Source organism: Bipolaris victoriae (assembly GCF_000527765.1).
Source record: "Bipolaris victoriae FI3 unplaced genomic scaffold scaffold_176, whole genome shotgun sequence".
Taxonomy (NCBI): Eukaryota; Fungi; Ascomycota; class Dothideomycetes; order Pleosporales; family Pleosporaceae; genus Bipolaris; species Bipolaris victoriae.
The window spans coordinates 16,696-39,139 of NW_014575216.1; the positions used below are offsets into that span (position 1 = coordinate 16,696).

At 41.7% G+C, this 22,444-nt stretch overlaps 3 protein-coding genes across 3 annotated transcripts; 1 reads left to right on the plus strand and 2 right to left on the minus strand.

Moving 5' to 3' along the window:
* Positions 1-1,968: 1,968 nt before the first annotated feature.
* COCVIDRAFT_20971 (hypothetical protein) lies at positions 1,969-3,641 on the minus strand (the record flags this gene model as incomplete). The annotated part of the gene is made up of 6 exons (XM_014695142.1): positions 1,969-2,709; positions 2,772-2,865; positions 2,937-3,016; positions 3,147-3,205; positions 3,265-3,330; positions 3,557-3,641. 6 exons carry the CDS (start codon positions 3,639-3,641, stop codon positions 1,969-1,971), a joined length of 1,125 nt encoding a protein of 374 aa, XP_014550628.1.
* Positions 3,642-8,898: 5,257 nt separating this feature from the next.
* Positions 8,899-11,072, minus strand: COCVIDRAFT_31694 (hypothetical protein; the record flags this gene model as incomplete). Its single annotated transcript, XM_014695143.1, has 2 exons — positions 8,899-9,145; positions 10,963-11,072. The coding sequence occupies 2 exons, from the start codon at positions 11,070-11,072 to the stop codon at positions 8,899-8,901; spliced, it is 357 nt and encodes a 118-aa protein (XP_014550629.1).
* A 9,899-nt stretch (positions 11,073-20,971) lies between these two features.
* COCVIDRAFT_31695 (hypothetical protein) lies at positions 20,972-21,427 on the plus strand (the record flags this gene model as incomplete). The annotated part of the gene is made up of 2 exons (XM_014695144.1): positions 20,972-21,054; positions 21,292-21,427. 2 exons carry the CDS (start codon positions 20,972-20,974, stop codon positions 21,425-21,427), a joined length of 219 nt encoding a protein of 72 aa, XP_014550630.1.
* Between the last annotated feature and the right edge of the window lie 1,017 nt (positions 21,428-22,444).

Consider the following 22,444-nt stretch of genomic DNA (forward strand, 5'->3'; position numbering starts at 1 on the left):
GGGCATATGCGGCTTCCTAGGCTAGGAAAGACAAATTAAGTGTGTGATGAATATGTTTCCACACTAGGTTTTGCGGGCCTTTAGCGAGCTTTTGGCTGTTAGCATTCCAAGTAGTTAGTCTGAGGGCTTATCTTGTTCTCATTTCGGTAGTTAAGCCCTTCATTCAGGTCAGCAAGGTCCCTTGTAACTAAGGATTGTCTTCTGCGATTCTGCAAAACGTTGGTTATATATAGCGTCTTGTGAGATCTTATACTAGACTAGTGATGTCCCAATATAGCAGCAGCGACACGCTTATTAGCTGATGTTTTTAATTAGCATCAATCCAGTACCTTCCGTCTCAGCGAGTACACTAGGACCAGTCCGATCAGCGTACCGCTACATCCCACGTACCGGTCCACTAACGCGCCATTTTGTATCAGTACGACGCACGTACCAGTCCAGTCAGCGTACCCTTACGTCTCCCGTACTAGTCCAAAAGTAGGCTGTTCTGTATCAGTGCGGCGTTCGTACTAGTCTAATAACCTCCCTACCTGCGTAGCGAAAGACCCCTGCGACACGATAGGAACGACAGGTACTTCGACTTTGCTTCAGGGTCACCCTTTCTCAACAAGATATTTATAGTTAAAAACCTTATAGTACTAGCTACAAGTAATTCTATAGCTATCTTAGAATATATATTATAAAATTATATAGTATCTATTGCTACGTTATCTAGATTGCGATAGACTTACAATAGCCATGCAACACGACGGCTGCTATAATAACACTAACTTAGCCTTCTACTTGCTAAAAAATAGCGTAATACGTGCTAAGGCCGTGCTAATACTATCTATCTAGCATTAAAGCTCCCTCGAGTTGCATGTATGCTACAAAGTTAATCTCCTCTACAGAGAGAGGTACATGCGAAGTGCGATAGCGACAAAAGCAGATGCAGTAGTATTATCATGTAATCTTCGCCTGCGCAGTCCTGCGTACCGCTCGGATATTACTCAGCACAGATTCCTCTAGCACTTCGCCCCTCTAATCCCACGCTAAGTCTCTGTTGCTTAGTGGTAATATTGCTCAAATTGTACTAGTTTCCGTCAGCGATGCAATAGCTTATCCTTCTCTTAAGCTCTCAGACCAATCAATACATGATATTTACAAAATTTAACTATTTTCAGAAGAGCGTATATTAGGCAGGTGCGTAATCTGCGTGAGATGACAACTAGACCATGCGCGCAAAACGGGAGCTGCAAGTGCATAAGAATGTAAGTAAGGTGAATTGATGTATGTATATATTGTGTCTATTGTCTACCATCTTCATTTATCTGTGGTGTATAGATATTGCTTTTCCTAGTTAAGGTGGTACATCCTTAATGCCATTATAGTGGCTTATTGCTTTGGCTCAGCTTAAGTCATTGCTTCTGCAGCCTTGCACAGCCGACGACATCGTAGTATCGTGCACTCTAATTCGACAGAGCCAACATTACTGTTGGGACATATATGAGGATCGAGCTGACAACACCAGTCTTACCTCGGTCTTGCTACGGACATACACGTCTCAGCAAGGGCACACAAGTCTCAGCAGGGGAACACACGTTTCAGCAGTAGCAGGCAAGGCTGCAACTGCTGAGTATATAGCCACGTCGATAGCCTAGCAGCTAGTTGAATCAGTCAAGTCTTCGATAAGTGTTTTGTACAACTGCAGTTGTTTTGACTCAACCCCGCCCTTTATCGTGCCAACACATTCATAAGTAGAACAGCGCCGCGTAGGATCATGAGCCAATTAGCTATAATATCATGTATAAAAGTCATAATGGTTAACTATAATTTTACATTCCTGAACTAAGCAAAAGATATAGGACGCGCGTCTAAGGACCCAAATAACGATAATGTTCAAGCATTCAGACAAACTCATCAGCTGGGGTACTTATTAGGTACTTATCAAATAACACCTTCTCCAACAATCCCCTGTTCGTGGTCAGCCTACTCCTTTCCTTCACTTCTCAAATCCTCTGTTTTCTTCCTCCTATCATGGTCAATCTCCACTACTCTCGTAACAGTGATATTACTCAACTCAACCTCATCTCTAAACTCTTCTCGAGTGGTTCGATGCCATGAACCGCGGGTGGGAGCGCGGAACTTGCTGGGCGGAGACGACGGTTTGCATTCGGTTATAACACTTGAAACCATTAACCTGGGTGAAGCCTGAGAGTGGTGGGGCGGATTAAGTGTGCAGGCAGAGATTGGGAAGACATTGACATCTGTTTTTGGAGAAGTGTTGTCGGTGCAGCTGCTAGTCCTGTTCTGAGAGTCATCTGACATCCCCTTAATGGTGATGATGTAGCTTCCATCTCTCTCCATTCCATTCCCATAGGCCGTCTTGTTGTTACGTCTTTGACCCGATCTTGTGCCGCCTCTTGAGCCAATCGTCTCACCATCGCTATCGCTATAAGGGCTTGTCGACGACGCAACGCTGCCTTGTGATGTAACCCAGTGTAGGACCAACGTGCAACATAAAATGTCGATATTGCAACACATAAGACAGACCCAGCCTGGCTCACCTCTTAATACCGCGATGGCGGTTAAATTGACGACGGAAATGGTGAGGGTAGTGATAGAGCCGATAAGCGAACGCTTAGCTATATAGCGGAGCGTGGGATTCAACTTATTTTTATAAGAGTGGAGACCGCGGAGAGGGATGATGAAAAGGGCAGTGAGATATATCTGGGAATGGATCAGTTTCATGCGTATGGGAAAGGGCCCAGTTAGGAAAAGGGAAGGCGCACGTTGACAATAACTTCGAAGATAATCAAGGGTAGCATAGAAATCTTTCGCATGCCAATAATGCATATACCTTTATTATTGATGTAATTGATTCGGCTATAATGTGGTATGTCAGCAGCTGCTCTCTATTTTTACGGAAACGAAAAGGAAAGAAAGAAAAGGCTTACAAGATAAAGTTCATAATGACGAGAATGATATACGGTACTTTAGGCTTATCAGCGCAGACTTTCTCACTCCTAGTTGTAACCTACACAGCATAAATAGACAATTGAAAAGCTATAGCTTAGTTTGCATGCGAGGCTTCATAGCCTCTCGGACGATATACTATATTCTGTTAGTAACTATACGTATAGAAGAACAGTAGATATTGTGCTTACAGCTTTCTTAACTAGGAAGTAGTATATTATGACCTTCGTGGACATATAACATATTAAACCTGTATAATAATCAACTTCTAATCTAAACATTTTTACGAATTAAAGATTGTAAGCTTACATAACAAGATGCCTCCTTCACAAACGCCCTGTGACAAGTTAATGCTAAAGCCATTAACTACTATCGCTGTCGCAAAGATAAATAACGCTAAGTCAGAATAAATAACAATGATTACTAATCCACGTTGTATCAGTGATGAATCGGCAAAACGCTAGGAAAGCATATAATTTATTACACTTATACCACGAAGCTAAAGACACTGTAGCTTATTTTTAGATATACTGTGTTCTTTGCACTATTACGTATTATTATTTCTATCCCTTTTAAATAGAAAAGATGGTCTAAGACTTACTTATGCAAATGCAAAGTACACTAAATGTGCTAATCTGTAGTATAGTGCTGATTATCTGCCCCGCGCGCGGTACTAGCGCAGGCATATATTCCTGGGCTGCTATGCTTCTAGTATCGTTTCGTATCTCCAGTTTATAAATAATTAATATACTGTGAGTCGAAGTGACCCGCTATAGCTAAAGATAGCAAGGAACGTATTGTACAATAGTAAAATAAGAGACTAGGCCTCTGAGCTAGTTCTTGGGCCTTGCTTAGAGTATAACAGAGATATGTAAAATGACTAGGTATAATTAACTCTTTAAAGGAGCGTCCGTACTTAATTACGCCAAGGCTTGGATGCGCGCTATTAAACCTTGTCCTGACAGCCCCTGGTAGCCCTACTTCTAGATCTGCTAGATCTGCAAAACCTTGGTATGCATGTTAGTTAGTTAGTGCTATTCTCGAAAGTTTAGTTTTAACTATGGAACGATGGTATGGGGATTATTGTTGGTCTGCAGGAAGAATGGAAGGCTACATATAGGTTAGACAACCGATTTATTGGATAAGTTTTGGCTTCGGAGATCAGCGAGTCTATAGGAGCTAAAGTAAGGAGAGCACTGTTCGCTGATTTGAGAGCTTTGTGTGGATAAGTTTGCGATCTGGACGCGCGAGAGATGGCAATCTTGACCCCTGAACGCGACCGCGGCCGTGAAGCGACATCCTTGCCAACCGAGCTACTAATACTATTAAAGCGATGCGCAAACACCACTAAACAAAACGAACACTACTATAGGCTACTAGCATAGCTAGACCTAATTATAGGAACTAGTATCGAGCGGCTGGGGCGATTGGGAGACAGCCCTACTGGCGCTTCGCAGTATCACTAGTGGGGCACGATCTGCGGCGCGTACGGTACACTAGTGAAACACGTTACTATTCTTCGTTTAAAAACCATCTTATATAGGCCCATTTCATTATGCTTAATCGTCTATTGATGTAGGGCAGTTGAGTCTTAATAATAATACGTCTTCCAGCCTCTACTTTAACTAATTTAGTTTCTTTAGTTTCTACTTTATCTTCCGGAGCTAGCTGCTTCCCATGTCGCCCGCTCTCGTCTTCTGTATCCCTTCTATGGGGTGTACTACCTGTTGGAATCTATGCCGGTGAAGTTAAGGTGCGGGGCCTAGTTTGAGATAATGTGTAGGCAGTAGGAGCTTCTTCGAACGTATACTAGGAAGATTATACTACTTGACATGAAGATTTATGGCATCGACAGGCCTTCGGTTATCGCATGCATAGAACCTATCCTGCCATCGCCCTAGGGTAATCTGCCTCGTCAACATAGTCGTTACAACATAGTATCGGACTAGGATCTCTACATCGGAGAAGATGATCGACCGACTGAAGTCGAAGGACTCGTTAGAATTATAATAGCTGCACTTAAGCTAAGATTAATTCATCCTTATAATCTAGCTATTAATAAACTATATACAGTCGTAATGACCCAAAAGACGCCTGGTTAAGCCTCTACAGCGTTTTTAGACTTTATTTCTCGCACCCCTCGCGTGCTGACGGATTAGTAGGAAGCTCCCCAACTATACATAGTAACATTCGACATCGAAAGCGACCATTTACTTATTAACATACTTGCCGCCGTAGGACCGAAAGCACTAGAAGTACTAGTGGAACCGGGCTAGGGCATTCTAAATAAGTTAATCTAAGCTGCTAGGAACTATATCTTCGAGGACGCAATAAACTCAATTAACAGGATGATATCAACGTCTTCTGCTTTATATATTATCTCCACTTTAGAGAGAGGCCTTGTCCTGTTAAGGCTGCAAGATATAATCCGGAGCCAGACGTAGCTTGAAGGAAAACACTTAGACACTGTTGGTAGTACGTCTAAAAGCTTCAGCTTCGATTTGCGAGAAAGTGATGAGAGCGTCGCAAGCGCGGCTTTCCTTCGTAAATAATGTTAAGGTGAGTAGATAGTTAGTTTCTTTAATTGCTGTGAAGCCGTTTGCTGATTTGTGTTTCTAGGTTACGATAATCTTGGGGATAGGAAAATAATTTCGCATTCATCAGTCTTCTGAGGGCTTTAAAGGAGTTGCATTATCTAAGGTGGAGGCAGTCCTTGTCGGCAACGTGTAGACTACTCCTACTTCTAGATTAAATGCAAATATTTATACATCTTCTACGTTGCTACTTTATGGAACAGACTTGCCTTAGTGTCTACCAAAAGTAATCTTACATTCTACAGGGAGCCTAGACAGGTCGGTGACAGTGCACAGGATGTTATTGAATCGTGACTACATCTCGTGAAACGAGTCCTAGCTAAGGCTAGGTAGCAGAACGTGCGCGGAACGCGAAGAAGTCATAAGAAGGAATAGACTAGGGCTAGCGGTAGAATTTCTAATATCCAAGTGACGGCGTACTTCCATAGTCTAGCGTGAAGTCGCGAGATAGAAGTGGCGATAACCTATTTCAACCAGCGCGTCTGGAGTTCATCATCAACACTGCTAGACTTACCTCCTAACTAACCTAACTAACGTCTGCTTAATAACCCTATTAGTAAGCATTCTTGCACATTTCATTTCGTTACTTCTCCTAACAACTCAAGTCATCCGACATAACGAAGCGCAAGTTAAAGGACGACACGGAGGGCGATATCTCGCTGCTACAAACGAAGAAGGTTTCCTTTATGCTAGAGCTGTCTTACGAGAAAGATGAGATAGAGGCATGTCTTATAAGAACCACCTCCTGACTCGCAGTTAACATAATGAAACATAGGAGGCATATGGTCGTCCTAAGACATCTTCCACCGTTCTGCCTACCACTATAATAAAGGGCAAATAGCAAACACACGCGCGGAAAATAGAAGGCAGGCATGTTACGGACGAGATAGAGCTAAAAAACAACAATCTCGGAGAACCCCACGACGGCGTGCGCAAGAATATTAAGAAGCTTCGTAGATTTGGCCGACAGATTTCCGCGAATAAGCTGGCACTTCCTGGAAGTGAGATGCAAGATGAGTAGAAAGACCTAACTCGCATGCGCAGCTATATAACGAGCCTCGATCTCGCGCACGTAGAGTATACTTACAGAGGGAACAGGCCATAAATCGCTTTAAGGAGTACTATAAAGATCGCCTAGATAGCTAAGACATCACGGATATCTAGGCCACGCCGACGAGGGAGTTTGATGACGGCGCGGTGGCGATTCTGGAGTCGAAAGAGAGGAACTAGGGGAAGGTAAGTAGGAGAAAGTAAGCGGCTCGGAAGAAATAAGAGGCGGCGCTGAGTTTCCTACGTGGCTTCGTTGTTACTCTTCATAATCGGGGATCCTTTTAATTAAGTAGTATTGGTACTGCTGTTGTGATGCAGAGTTTACGAACAGTTGGTTTTTACTGTTGGATAGGAGACTGCCACTTAATAAGTTATGTATATTATTAGGTAGATGCTAATACTTACTGCTGTATAAAGTAAGAACGTAAGAATGCCTAAAGAATGCAGATCTATCTATATTCGCGGCACTAAGGATGGAGCGGATAATATATGAAGCGGAAAACCTAATGCACCTGTTTACTACAAGGCAGATGTTTATAGTTGGACACCGCAGAGCCGACCACCATCACTATACTATATACTCTGGTCTGTATATCCGGCTGGACTTGCTAGCTAACTAGGCCAGCCTATCAAAAATATTGATAGCGTACTTGTGCAGCTCGTGTAGTCTGTGCTGCCTTCAAGTATTAGCACGCGTAATTAAGGTTCCGAAGACTTTGAGTACACAAAGGATAGCGTCCTAGCTATAGCAGAATGTCCGGACCATAATTTACATACCTTCCTCTAAAAACGCCACGGCGTGAGCCAGCCGAGTCTAAGCCAGCTCGTTGGGTAAGTAACAAATATTTTCTCCTTTCTGCTTCTGCCGCAAGATACAGGGATAACAACTACTCCAGTCTCATTGTCGCCAGATAATGAAGTAAATTATACCCAAACTTTTTCTCTACATTAATAGCAAGAAGCCTGCCGATATATCGAAGGGCCTCACACAAACCACCCACCACTTATAAAGTCCCCAGCCTCACAGGTAGCCTAGCGCCTAGCCTCGTAACTCGAGAGACCTTCTAAAACCGTACCTAACCGCTTAAAGTTAATAGGCTTTAACAGCTATCTGTTAAAGCCCGCGGCTTGCAGAGAATCCTAAGAATGCTGGTTTAAGCTAGCAGAGATCGCAAAGATCGGCACGTGTCTTACTAGTTGAAAACGACCTACCCGCATCAAAAGGTCAACTATAGGCATATAAGGTTGTAAGCTAGGGGAAATAGATTAGAAGACGGGCGGTGTGGCGGGTATATTAAAATAGCTATCCCGTAATGTTGGCTCAGTATTACCTAACTCGCGTGGATTAGTAATCGGAGGAGACAGGAGTGAGGTATTGGTAGTGCGCTGCTATAGCTCTAACATGTCACTCTCGTCTTTAGAAGAGACAGGGGGCAAATTGGTTTGAGCTTCAATCTTAGACGCGCGAATCATCTTCATAGACTAAATGCCGTTAATAATAGGTATCTAAAACCGTCGTTAGTATAACTCAATAAGGAAAAGGAGTGCTTACATTAATATCCATTAGGATAAAATTAATACTATCATAGCTCTCGCGAAGTGTCTCGAAGCATATCTGCCTATTAAGACTCGTCTTTACTTTATGACCCATCTTCTTGAGCCTTCGTTGTAGGATCGAGAGGTTTACGGAATTATCGTCGGCTATTAAGATAAGCAGTGTATCCCTGCGAAGCTTCTTGAGGGGAGACTAGGTTAGACTCTCTGCATTAGAAGTTAGGTGATGGGTTAAGCTACTAGCTCCAGCGGGTAATCTGGTTCGTTGACGTCGGGCTAGGTTAAATTACATAGGGAAGTAGATCGGTGTAGTTGATAACTGCGCCGAGCCCGCATTTGGGTAGCTGGGCAGCTTTCCCGCTCTTTCTATGTGAGGCTGCTCCTAGGACGACCCGCTTCCTAAGCTCGTGCGAGAAAGCGATATGCGCGTGTCCTCTTTAGCTATCTGCATAGGAACGTCCAGAAAGAAAGTCGAACCTTCCTTTTCAATTAATCGCACACGAAGTTGCTCTCTGCACTATTTAACGTATCTAGCTACGAGTGCGAGGCCGAGACCCATCCTGACCCCTTTATGTATGTCCATTAAATCTTATACTTCTTCGACGTTTAACCGTTCCTCTAGGTTAGTATACTCGTCAGGAACCTGCTCAAATTCTTAAAGCAAGTCGTCCAATTATCGCTCAGACATGCCGATCCCAGTATCGCTAACGGCGACTTATATAATGCAGTCCTTACTAGTCACTACCTATGCCCCAATGTGTATGGCGATGCTTCCTTCGGCTGTATACTGAATCGCGTTCGAGATTAGGTTTGTTACCACATCTTGAAATCTCGGGAGGTCGCCGCGGAGAAGCAGAGGCACGTCAGCGTCCTCATTCACGACGAAAGACAGGTGCTTTCGGACTACGTGCGCTCGTAATCGGTCTAGTATAGTCTTAAGATCCTTCAGCAGCTTAAATGTGGCATTAAGCATAGGTACGGGCTGCTGGCCCCTACTACTAGTAAGATGAAGCAAGTTGTCGATGACGTAAACGAGCGATTTCGAAGCTGAGTGAGACTATTTCAAGACGTCTTTCGTCTCCTGGTCCAGCGACTTCTTAAGAGCAATTTTAAGGTAATTAATAATAGTATTAAGCGGAGTACGGACTGGAGCCTGTTAGCGAGCTAGGAATATTAAAAAAAAGAGACGTCTAGCAGCTAACCTTTATAGGAGAGGTTGATTAGAAGCAATCGTTTTATTCGTGATTCATTCAGCGTGGCTTCCTTCTCTCGCCATACGCGAATGAAGTTACTATATACTAGCCTAGTAACGGCCGCCGCCTTAACTTATATGTATTAGTGTATAGGCGAACCATGCTTGAGCTTGGATATACATTGCTCGTCACTCCACGGCTTGTAAGTTCCTTTGACAACTTCAGTCCACTTCTTGAAGCTGTTTCTTGGCTCTAAAGCGTCTATCTTCGACCCTATGTTAGGATTACTAGCCTAGTGTACTTCTCGGATTTGTGTTCTCTGAAATAGAACGATGAAGTCGCTGGCATTATGTGAGAGCGGAATGACTAGTAGACTGGTAATCTGCTTGAAGGTGGACTTAAACACTAGATCTGGAAAGTCCTTGGAGATATTCCTAGTCGCGTAGGTAGTGGGAAATTGGCGGAAGTAGATATATCTAAGGAGTGTTACCGCTTTGCTGTAGGATGATAGCTTGCTGATCGTGCGGGCTTTGCCTTTGATAACGAGGAATCTAAAGTCGGCCTGGAATAAGCGAAGGAGGTTATTGGAAGACGCCGATATATAAATTTGAGGACTAATATGGCTCTGCATAGATAGGAGTAAGTCCCTTGTCTTGACTTTTTTAGTATTTAGTAACTTGTGGAGACAGTTGGAAGCATATAGCCCGACCTAGTAGGACAACTAACGAATAGGGAATGGTACTCTAAGTTCTGTCGGGCCATATGAGTGACAACAGATAAGACCCTAGAGCTCGTTCTTGTAGTCTAGCGAGACGCTTATCGTCGATCTGACGCTTATATTACCTAGGTATTTGAGATGTAACGGAGATATTGCGCGTAAATATAAATGGGTAAGATCTAAGGGGGTGTTGAGGTTAGCGACGTGTCTGTATATTAACCTGCTAGGCGCTTGCTCTCTATCAAATAGAACACGGACCTTATTAATCTTATATAGCTCTTGTGCTTGTTTTAGGATGTCGCTCGCCGGGAAATAGAGACCCCTATAAACATCCGTGCAGGCGCGGGGGTTGATAAGCTTAGCGACAACTGTGCCATTATATTCCTCGTCGAATTAATAGATTATGCATTAATAATAGCTAGTCAACTCCTTCATAATCGCTACTATAGTGTCTAGTAACGCTTAGATATTAAGCGAGCTAGATAGCTGCTGCTATATTTAAGAGATGACGTTGACGACCTCTATAATTCTTTCTTCTCTCTAAAACATATTAATCGTGTCCCTAGAGATATTAAGTGGGTCGCTTCGCGCAATGAAGCTTAAAGAGGCGTTAGTTAGGTTAGAGTTGAGCGTGTTGTGCGGCATTGAAGGCAGATTGTTAAGTAGGTAGGGGCTTAATCCTAAGCTATCTTCGAGTTCGAATTCACAGACTAATAAATTGTACTGCCCTCTGAGAAAATGTATGGCACACTAAGCGGGGGTGATGTACCCCCCCGAGTCTATGAAACTAATACTAAAGACTTTCGGCTCGGCAGCCTTAGGTGTCTTCGTTTTAAGGTTAATAACGGATTGGGCATAGCTTTTGAAGACGAGTCGCTGATGCGCTAGGAAAACGGACAAGAAGTTATTTAGGTAGAAGATAACGCAAGGCGTGTACTTGCAAATCTTCTTAGCATTCTCGCTCACGATGCGGTAGGTGTAGCGCAATACGCCTGCATCTTGTACCATTTCGAGACCAATAAGCATACTATAGGACTAGATAGACCCTGGTATATATATGGGTTCGTCTTCGCACCGCGTAATCTGGTTACGCTTTCCCGAGACTACGTCAGAGCCTGCTTCATTAGTGTAAGCGTACTCACAGCGTTCAGTATACATAAGATCTAACTGTTTTAGTGGCGGTTCCTCTAGGTTCTCATTAATAGCAACCGATGAAGGCTATTTGATTGACTTATTTTCCTTCTTCTTGAGGACGGCCGGGTCTTGTTGAGGAGCACCAACACTTAGATTAACGGCTTTAGCTGATTGAGTGGTAGCTATCCCAGAGCGGAGAGAAGAGGGTGACTTAACGAGTACCGTCCGCTGTTGACGAATTTCCGCTTCTTAATAATAACCTAATAGATTTGGGCTATCGTCGAAGATTATACATTAGATAGGAAACACCCGCTCCATGTGTGCCGATGGGACAGGATAATGAGTGTTTTAGTAATAAAGACTAGGAATATAATACTAGGCGAGGTTAAAGTGCATTTCTGGAGGTTTATAATCAGATGTTGTGCGGCGTCGGTCAAAGTGGAGGGGGAAGCCGCTTCAGGGTCGTCCCTTGATGGTCGATAGCGGTCTAGACTCTTAGAAGATACAATGCGCAATCCTGCACACCTCACACCACCTGACTATACGGATCCCTCCGAGCTAATCAATGCAGCATAGCTCGAGCGCAGGCCGACACGTGATATACTCTTTCACTTTAAAGCACATTCGCCATCACATGCTGCTGTATAATATGATCGACGGGAAACGTGCTCTGCTTAACCCGGCATACTGATATCTTCTCAAATGTGTATTCTGCGCTATCGATGACACTATCCTACCACCGCAGGGTGCAACGGCGTGTTAATTAGCATAGGGTGATGTACTAGAAAGATGTAGTAATGACTACGGCGTTTATAGACCTGCCGTGACGCCTGTGGGCAGTAGCTAAGAGAGATCTCTCGAACGACCACAGCAGAGGAAACAAGGATACGCATAATAAAGAGCTTAGCTGTATAAGCTTTAACTCCTAGGCGAAGTACTATACTGGATTTTAAACCTTAGCTAGACGATAGTATCTCTTCGCGTTGAAGGAGAGCGTAGGAAGTTCGAACGGATCACGCCGTTAGCAAACAGACTTTCGCGTCCTGATTAGTGGTCTAAGATATTAGATAGCTTTATATTGTACCTTTTTACGCGTTCGGACAGAGTCAACAAATATCTTAGCTCGTGAGAAGAGGATACGCTTGTTTAGTTTCTTCTATAGATATATAATCGAACAAGAACCGGGCGATACCACTACTAGACCAGGAATATATATAACACGCTCTTTTTAGTTCGCGCCTTGCAGAACGCAGTTCTATAGTTAACGCGTTTAGAGTCGCAAGGCTATCTATTACCTTCCTCTTACATTGACCTGTAAAGTATACAATATGATTATTGCACTCTCTTTATACTAGGCTGTTACTCTAGGCCTCTTAGGTTTCGTTACTACCGTAAGCCTACCACACATCCACACGAGTTAATGCGTTATCTAAAGCACTAAGACGATAGTTGCATTACGACTAATAGCTTTGGTGATGACGGAACACTCTTAATGTAACAGTTTTAAACACTAGAGGAGCAGATGTAGACGAGATGACGTTCGCGTACCTTGCGAGAAGCAGCGACAAACATCAGCGTGGTTAAAAGAAGATTTACTTACATGGAGAGTAAGCGCAGCAAGATAAGCTGCAGTTATTAAGTTAAAAAATTACCTTCTCTATAAACAGAGCTCCTTCCTCCTATACGCTATGTAATAGCTATGTTTATAAGCTATGCAGACCTTTATTATGTAATTACTATTTATACCCGCTTGCAATCATGGTGTTATTTCTGTTATACCTAATGCACTTACCAGAGCTACGGCTAAGATCTAGATCTTAGATATCTATATTTATCCATTTTGTACGCTGTATGCTTATGAGAAGATCTATTTCATTCTCTCTATATAAGCTGACATACGAAAAGCTAAATAGTAAAAGTTTTATACTCTTTCGTTAGTCGCTTTCTCTATATTTCAGACATTATAGCAACTAAGTACTATTAATACCAACATCAGTAAAGCGACGATAAAGCTTCCAGCGCCGAAGGTTACCTCCTAGCTACCCTAGAAAAGTTTTCCTCCGGTTAATACAGAAAAGAGGATACCTAGAAATGCATAGAGGCATTTTCTAGGACACTATACAGTCTCAACGTATAAACCACCTAATTCTAGGTATCTATTCTACGGTCGGAAGTCGTTAACTAAGAAATTAATATTCCTAGTAATATTGACGTTAGTTGGATCTTATAGCATATGTATTTGAGACTTACCTATAGTAATAGATAAATTAATAGTTACTAAGGCCATTAAGTATATTTTAAGAGCTTACAACGGCCGGATTACGGAAGTAGCAAGAAAGGAAAGGCGCGGTTTTAATCCAACGTATCTAATCATTGCAACTATACCATTCCTAGAAAGGACAGGTTAAAACACCAGAGAGCTTTAAAGAGTTAGTTGGGCAATCACTGTTAGAATGATGGTATTCCCTAGAGCTGTCGCGATAGCAGTTATGCGGAAAAGCGTTCGAATCGAAGTCTATTATTAATTCGATAGCTTTTATTACTTCTCTCTATTACTTAGAGTAGCTCTTGTGCAAGCTGTCTAGGTCTAAAGGTTTAACGAAGGCTAAGAACCTTTTTAAAGAACGGTAGATTAACTAGAACTATGTTTAATCTTAGTATAAGTAGGCATGCTATAAGATAGTAGGAATATACAGTGACGGGCTTAAGTCTAGTGATTTTCCAGAAGGAAAAGTACCTTCGTAGGAGGCCAAGTTCTTTATCATACTTCTTCTTTAATAACTTAAAGATTTTATACTTATCTTTAACGTCGGTAATTAGAACGTCTACAGCCTAGGTTTTAAAGCTTTCAGAGTGTTCAGAACCCTACAGCAAGAACACACAGCTCGCACCGTCTTTCTTCTTAGTTTCCTCCTAGAAGTAAGTAAACATAGAGTCTTTAAGTAAGTTAGACAGCTTTAATAAAGACGGCTTCTATAGAACTTCGTGCATAGCCTATTACTATCTTCTTTTCTTAGATTTCTTTAAGTTATTATATAGAGTAGGTTAGAACCCAGTCGCTCCTACAGCGATTTTTTCCGAGTGTTTAACACAGGCTCTTTCTAGTCGTAATAGAAAGTCTACTAGCGGTGATAACATAGAGTAAATTAGGGTTAATAAAGACGATTATAGATAAAGAAATTCTTATAAATAAGCAACGTTATAAAACATAGGAACTTATACAAATATTAATTAGGCAGAACTACTCCCTAAGGCTGCTACTATTATTCTAGCGCAACGGATCTAGGCAGACGCACTACCTATCTATGGCGGAGTAAGGCTAATTTTGGCATAATCTATAGCGCATTAATTAATTAGTCTATTTTTCTATTATCTCTATCTTTTAGACGTAAGTAGGATATATATAGGTATTTAGGCTATCTTTATAATATATAAAGTTTAAGAATCACTACTACTTAGTAAATCCTAAGCGTTATATTCACGTTGCTTATAGGGTTAACTATTGTGAGCAGATTTAATAACCTTACTCTCTGAGTAACGTAAAATCTAGTAGGCCGGAACTAGCCAATAAAACACATCGCCGTGCTATGATGTCTGCTGCCTCTGTGCTCTTATTGGTGGATTCTAGTCCACCTAGTTTTCCGTGTACAGGGAGGGATATTAACTAGTTATATAGTTAGTTAGCTAATTATAAACGCTTAACTATAAAGAGCTATTAGCATACGCTATAACTATGTTTAGCAGCTTCTATTATGGGTATAGTGTTAGATTTGTTATAGTTAAATAGATATATCTAAGCACGCTACTATAGGCTACCTGCATGCTAAGTGCTACTAACAGCGCATGTCTTAGAGGACGCGTTTTAACGATCTTGCTAACTACGCGGAGAAACTACTAGGATATATACTTATTACTCTAAATCGACCTTTTAAGACTATAGTCTTAATCTTTACTATTCCAGCTTTCTTCCTAGTCTACCGAACTATTCAGAGAAGTGTACAATCACGGAGAAGTAAGAGGTGTTAGAAGAGAGTTATTTAACAGCATTAATAGAACGAGCGATAGCATGGTTAATAACGCGCTTTTTAGCATCAGTAGCTAATATGCTAAAAGAGCAAGAGCTCTAGAGTATATGCGCACTACGCTTATCTATATACAAGCACGTTGTAGATAGTTTAAGGGTCCGGAAGAGAAAGTATCCCGTTATACTATGCGTCCCGGCACATAGAGATAGACGTTATATGTAAACGCTTTTTTCATACCCCGTACTCGCGTTACCTTAGCATTACACTGCTAATAGGCTTGACTCCTTCCACCTCGACAATCTTAGAGATGACGGCTTCAGCCGCTTATAATAACATAGCGCTCTCTAGATTATAGTAAGTTCTTCTAATGTAGGCGACCGTGTTTAGCCGGGGATGTGTTTGTCTCTAATATTTATATAAGAACAGCGAAGCTGTTACTTAAGAGCAATATATCCGCTACGATTTTTCCGCTAATCTAGGCTTATATTTTCGACATAGACGGACTCCTTATCAACTCTAAAGATATTATTACTCTTTACACGAACCGACTTCTCGAAAAGTACAGCAGGCCTGCCTTTACTTAGTTAATTTAAGTCTAGCTTATAGACATCCCGGACTTAACAAATAGCGACATATTTTACAATTAGGCTAAGCTGCCTATTCCGCGCAAGCAGTTTACTCAAGAGTTAAAAGAGTAAATATAAGCTCAGTTCCAGAGCTACGAACCGTTGCCTAGTGCGAATAAGCTTCTTTCCAATCTTAGTCATGCGCGAAATTCCTCAGGAGACAAAATCAAATTAGCGCTGGCATCTAGCAGTAAGAGCCATAGCTTTAGATTAAAAACTTCAAAACTGGAGACGAAGCAGTTATTAGATTTCTTCGAGCCAAAGCAGCGGATTCTAGGCGACGATGCACAACTACGAAAGAGTCAAGAGAAGCCAGCCCCTAATATATACCTAATTACGTTACAATCATTAAACTTAGCAAATAACGCGGAAGATACTATTAAGCCTAATAAGTGTTTAGTATTTAAAGACAGTGTAACGGGAGTAGAGGCCAGAAGACGCGCGGGGATAAGAGTTATTTAAGTTCCGCATCAAGACGTGGCGGCTAAGTATAGAAGCAAGCAAGAACAAGTATTGGCTAGGAGAATAGAGATAAATGCGCTTGGAGATGATTAGCAATTAGGGGAAATTAATAACGGCTGGGCTGAGTGTATATCTAGTCTAGAAGAATTTAACTCTTAAAAATATAGTCTTAAGATTGTATAATCTATACAGACAAATAAGACTTATTATTAAGCCTAAAAAGCAACGATCTTATCAAAATCTTCCGTAGTTAAGCTATTCATATCTTAATCCTCTTAAGTTATTTCCTTTCTTAAGCGGCATGTAACTTTAAAGGCAATAGACGCCTTTTAACTTCTACCTATTGCTTTAAACAAGCGGCCCTTAAGGAAGGTTATGCGAGCAATCTCGTTCTTATATACACTTAGATCAATAGACTAGATATCTAGCGCTATATTAGCTATAGTACTAAGAAATAGTTAGATTAAATCTTACATATACTTTTAAAATTGCAACACTTATATTAATTCTTTACTTTAACCTAAGCGGAGCAGGTGCTCCGTAATTTTATAAGCGACATTCGCAGTGTAGAAATCCTTCTTACTAACTATCGCGCGCATGTGGCGCATTACTCGCTAATAAAACTCAAAACTCTCATCCAATCAATTCTAAGCAGCACGAAGGTTACCAATTACATATAGAACCAGTCCTATTCTAACAGACTCCCTATCGTCTTTGCCTAACGCCCTTTCTCTACCCGCAAGAGTTTCCGAAAGAAGCTCATCACACTCTTCCAGCTTTCCTTATACAAGAAGGGACTAGCTCAGGTTAACCTCGCCAGACCAGAGGACGTAGTTACCAAGAGCTATACGAATCCATAGTACTTCCCTAAGATCAGCCTCACCTTCTTTATACCTTTTATCCTAAATGCGTAAGATACCTCGCTCTACGTATATAAGATACAATCTCTTATTAGTAGTTCCTAGTTCTTTGCAAATGTTAGAAACTAGAGCGAAAGATAATTCTTTATAAACGCGACTTTTATCGAAGTCGCTTACGTCTATAGAGATAGCTCCTAGGCAGAAATATATGTCTGCAAGCAGGGAATCCTGATCAGAGTATACAGAGGATTCGCAGATGCTGCGAGCAGTCTTAAAGAAGCTATCAAAATCCTTTATTCTACCGCGTTCTTTCTAATACCTAGCTAGGTTAGATTAAGCAGCAAAGAGCTTACATATCCTCTACGTAATATGCAGCCTCGTTTAACAACTTTATAAAATATAATTTAGTGGCGTCTAAGAGATCTAATATTATTAACTAGAGCTGATGTATTCTTAGAACGTGAGGATATATCGCCGCACAAACAGGCCACCTCCCAACATATAGTCTGCTACTACTTAATTTAGGCTAAGGTAATTCTAGCTCTTTTAATAGCTTAGGCATAGCCAATAGCCAGTCCGCCCAAAGAGTTCGTACAATTAGATTAAACATAGATCGCTTCTTAAACTCGTCCATCGTTGTTATAATCACTTCCTATACGATGCGATGGACTAATAACTGCTGTCTTTACTTGTCTCTTTAAACAAGCGATAACTATAAGAGATCAGTCTAAGCCTTAATATAAGCACTCTTCCTGAACTGCGCGCTATCTAAAAGTAACATAACTAATGCTTTAATTAATAGATCCTCTCTAATAAAATCCAGGTCAAGAAACGAAATCAGTTCCAACAGCTGCCGCGTATAAGGCTTTAGTTTCTTAAATGCCTAAACAGTGGACAGAGAGTAAGAATATATAATTAAGTTAGCATCGAACTTTATCTTATAAAGATTAGTATGTTCTTTATAATCTGTATACAGCTCAAGAAATTCAAGCAAGGTTAAGTCCTGTTGGTAAATAACTCCTACTATCTATAAGATAGCTAAAGACACACCGCCTAGTGCTTCGCAGATTTTGTTCGCAGTATTAGCCTTGGATTCGTTAGAAATAGGTATAAGATAGTTAAATAGCGACAAACTATCCTATTATATTAATGGTCCGAGATCTAATCCTAATGTCCTTCCTATAAATATGCGTTTAGCCAATAGATCACGGCTAGTAATAAGAATTAATCTACTACCCTAAGGCTAGTAGTCCGCCAGGATTATTAGATCGTCTGCGTTATCAAACACAAGTAACTAAGTCGCTTCTAACCTCGCTTGATCGGGCTGACTAAGCTTATCGTACCTAGATAGCTGCTTTTAAGGATTAGAGAGCTACCCTTTTACAATCTCTCTACTAACAACCTAGCTCTTGCACTCCGATAGGTCTTCAAGTCCTAATGCTAGCGATATTTACTAATAGTAATGGTCGAGTTTTGCAATCTCGTCTGCTATCACCTAAAATACTGCATTAAAGGCAGCTCTATGTCGGCGGCAGAATTCACGAGCTATTTTAGTCTTCCTAATTCCTCTAAATCTATAAATTGTAAACTACTATAGAGCCGTGCCTAACGCTGTCACTATACTCTTCAAAGGCAAGAGCTCAGCTGCAAGACATGCCAAGATGTCCTCACAGCCGCAGAAGTTCTTATTTTTCAGATTTATATTAAGTAATACGCAAGGTAGATAGACATATTTTTTCAGTTCGGTGTTCGGGGCTGCAGAATAAACCAACTCAAACCCCAAAGGTGTAGTCCCTTCTATTACTCTATTCGAAGGCTATTCCGTGGCTGTATTGGAAGAGTTTTCGGAGAGATCTAGGTGCTCAACTAATTATCGTTAACGTTAAGTAGTAAGTAAGCTTAGTTATTAACCTCACTTTAAAGTAGTGTTTCGCTAATCGTAGGCAAGTAAGCGCTCATTATTACGTACTAGTAATCCTCTTGAACCATTAGCATCGTACTAGAGCTCGCCAAGATCTTCTTAACCTACGTTCTCTCAGCCAAAGTGCAACAAGCTGCACAGCATCTACCGAGACTTTATATACAAACTCATTTAACTCCTATAAGCCTTTACTACCAACGCTTTCAGTAAAAACACATATATTATAATAGTCGAGGTTTAAGCCAACGACGGTTTCCATAGGAGAATAAGTCAAACAGACTTCACAGTTGACTAACTAGAAGCCTAGGTTAATATCAGGACGTAATCAAGGACTCGGGACACTGACCTATTAGTACTTTAAACGCAGGGGCGTTAAACTAATTCTAGACTCTCTTAGCTCATAGGCAGATAGCATAGGTATGCGAAGTGAGATTCCTTCGAATCTATCTGCAAGGTCGAGCAGAATAGCACCTTCTCGCTCGATAATAGCGTTTGTAACCTTTAATCCTCTGCCTATTATTAATTCTAAGATTTCGCGGAAATGTACCGCGCACGCAGTTTTGTCAGCATAGCGGTGCGGAGTGCTTAGAAAGATGATACTGGCTAAAGCATTAACGATTAACCCATAACGATAGAACTGTTTATTAGCAATGCATAAAGCTTATTTAACTATAATTCCTCCCAGGCTATAGCAGACTACCACCATTAGCTTACTGTCAGTCTAGAAGAGGAATGTTAGTAAACGTGCTAGTAGTTTAAAAAAGAACCGTCCTATGCTCAGCTACTTACAAGATGTGTATCTAACTTCGATCTTACATCGCTCAAACATTAGAGAAAATCGTAACCTAGCATTAGAATTAACTCCCAAGAGAATCTAATATCTAGAAATAGCGAATTATATTCATATATAAGGATACGCGCCCTAGAACTAGGCTCAGAGAGAGTAGCGAGCCAATTCTAGTTAGCAAATGACCAGTTCTCTAGTAGGATAGTTCCAATGCCAGGAACAAGAACGACGCTGAGCTTAGGTATAAGTAGTAGAACTAAGCTAATGCCTCTGTAGGGATCTATCTCACTCAATACACTCCTAAGAGGCGTTGGCCGGATCCCGCAAGACATGGAGGCGGCCAGTGGCCATAGAATTCGCTACCGTCGCCATCAAACTAGGTGGGTGAAGAGTGGAATATCCCGAGGTACCAAAGGAACAATATCAGCTTGGTGAGCTATTAGTAGTAGATAGTTAGTAGCGTGTCATTTCAAGATTAGTAGTGCGGGACACAGCGCTTAAGTAGATAAGGGGCATGCTGTATGGATGCCTGCACCTTGCATTAGCCTTCTGTGATAGCTAATGTGCGGGACTAGTAAGCTGCCCTCTCTCCCCCCCAAGCTTAACACGACAAAATTCTTGTGAACGTAAAATAAGTCTTGCTAGTTATAGCATCTTATTAAAATAATCTAAATAGTGCGTACACTTACAGCAGTATATAATGTCCTAGAACTAACACTACGAACGCGCCTCCACGATACACAGCTACGATTAGAGCTACGATCTGTTAACCGTACACTATCCCTTATTAAAGAGCAGTCTCTCATGCAGTGGATTCTAGACCTTACCGACGTGCAACTGATGGCAGACATTCTGCCCACTGCGCGTAGCTAAGATCCACCTCCACGACCTGTTAATAGGAAATGGGTGTCGCGCTTCGTTAATAGCTAGTCTAAGCTTTAGAAAAAGAAGAGCAGAAGCTTTTATAGCTATTACGCTTGCTGTGAGGATCTAGCTATAATAGTAGCGTGGTTCAAGCTTGTAGAGGAGACGTGCCAGACGTACGGCGTTCTAGAGTAAAACGTCTATAACTTTAATGAGACTGGCTTTATAATGGGTGTAGCTGGCACGTTAAAAGTAGTCATTAACGTAAATAGAGTTAGTCGAGCAGTCGCCGTACAACTAGGTAACTACGAGTGAGTAACGACGATTGAGTATATTAACGCGTCTGGCTGGTCGCTGCCACCGTTCGTGATCCTGTCTGGTAAGCAGCACTAGGCTAGCTGTTACAGTGACCACTCTACAGACTGGACTTTCGCAGTATTAGACAACAGCTAGACAATAGATGCGCTTAGCGTAGAGTGGGTAAAGCATTTCAACTAGCGTATAGTAGCTCGTATAGCTGGGGCGTATCGTCTCCTGATCCTAGATAGCCACAGCGGCCACGCTACGCCAGCGTTTGACACGTACTGCAAGGAGAACAAGATTATCACTCTCTACATGCCACCTTACATCTTCTCACTACTTAATCGTGTGTACGGACGTGAGATTGAGGAGCTTGTGCACTAGGGCGTCTACCACGTTGAGAGTAGACTCCCTCACAATCTATACACGGATCCGGCTAGTTGTATTTACGCAGCAGAACATCTAGTTAAGCTTCTGGATAGCTAGGCTTTTTCCTCCATATTTAGATTTTATTCTATCGTCGCTTACAGTCGTCCGGACGCCGTCTCCGCTACAGATAACTATAGACAATAACATCGCAACGCAGACAGGAAAACTATATGTAGTAGCGCAGCTTCAGCATTAAGTACACTATCTCTAAAAGTGGCCATGCCGATACTTAAAGAGCCTGACAAGTGCTGCTATACGCTAGCTTACTAAAAGCGTTCAGCTTGCAATGAACTCAGCGACTATACTCGCAGAAAAGAATAGAAAGCTATCTATATTTATTCAGCGCTAGGAATGTAAGAGAGACTAGCGACGTCACTATATAGTATGTGGAGGTGCTCTCTAAGTCTAGCAGGGCCAGGAGCTGGCCGTAGACGCAGAAAGGGTAGTAACTAGTAGGGCCGGAGTAGAGCCAGGTTATGTGAGAGATGTTAATGCGCGCCGCTAACGTGCACGAAGCGTTACATTCAAAGACGTACGTAGACCTTATGTAACTAGAGCTAGATAACTAATTCTGTTTTTAGATTCTATTAAATTTTATTACATAGTAGTAGAGCTATTTTGCAGAGCATTAGGTCGAGTTTGGTGGGGTGCGCAGCTTACTAGTGGAATACGTTAGAGGCGGTGCCACCTATGTTTGCGTCTTTCTTTTACAGGTGTACTATCACTACATAGCCTAACTATTAAGAATAGGCTTAACTATGGGCTCACGGGAAAATGTGTTCAAATAATGTGACTTAGATTCTTATTGCTTTTCTCCGCCGTCTTATTCCGTCTCACACAGCGGCGATCTTTCCAGAATCTCACCCAACACCGCTTCAGAAACTGAAAGTCCCACAAATAAAGCACGTAGGCAGACAAAGTAATTAGGACATATAGGACAAAGAACCACCAAAATCGCACGCCGTTCTGTCC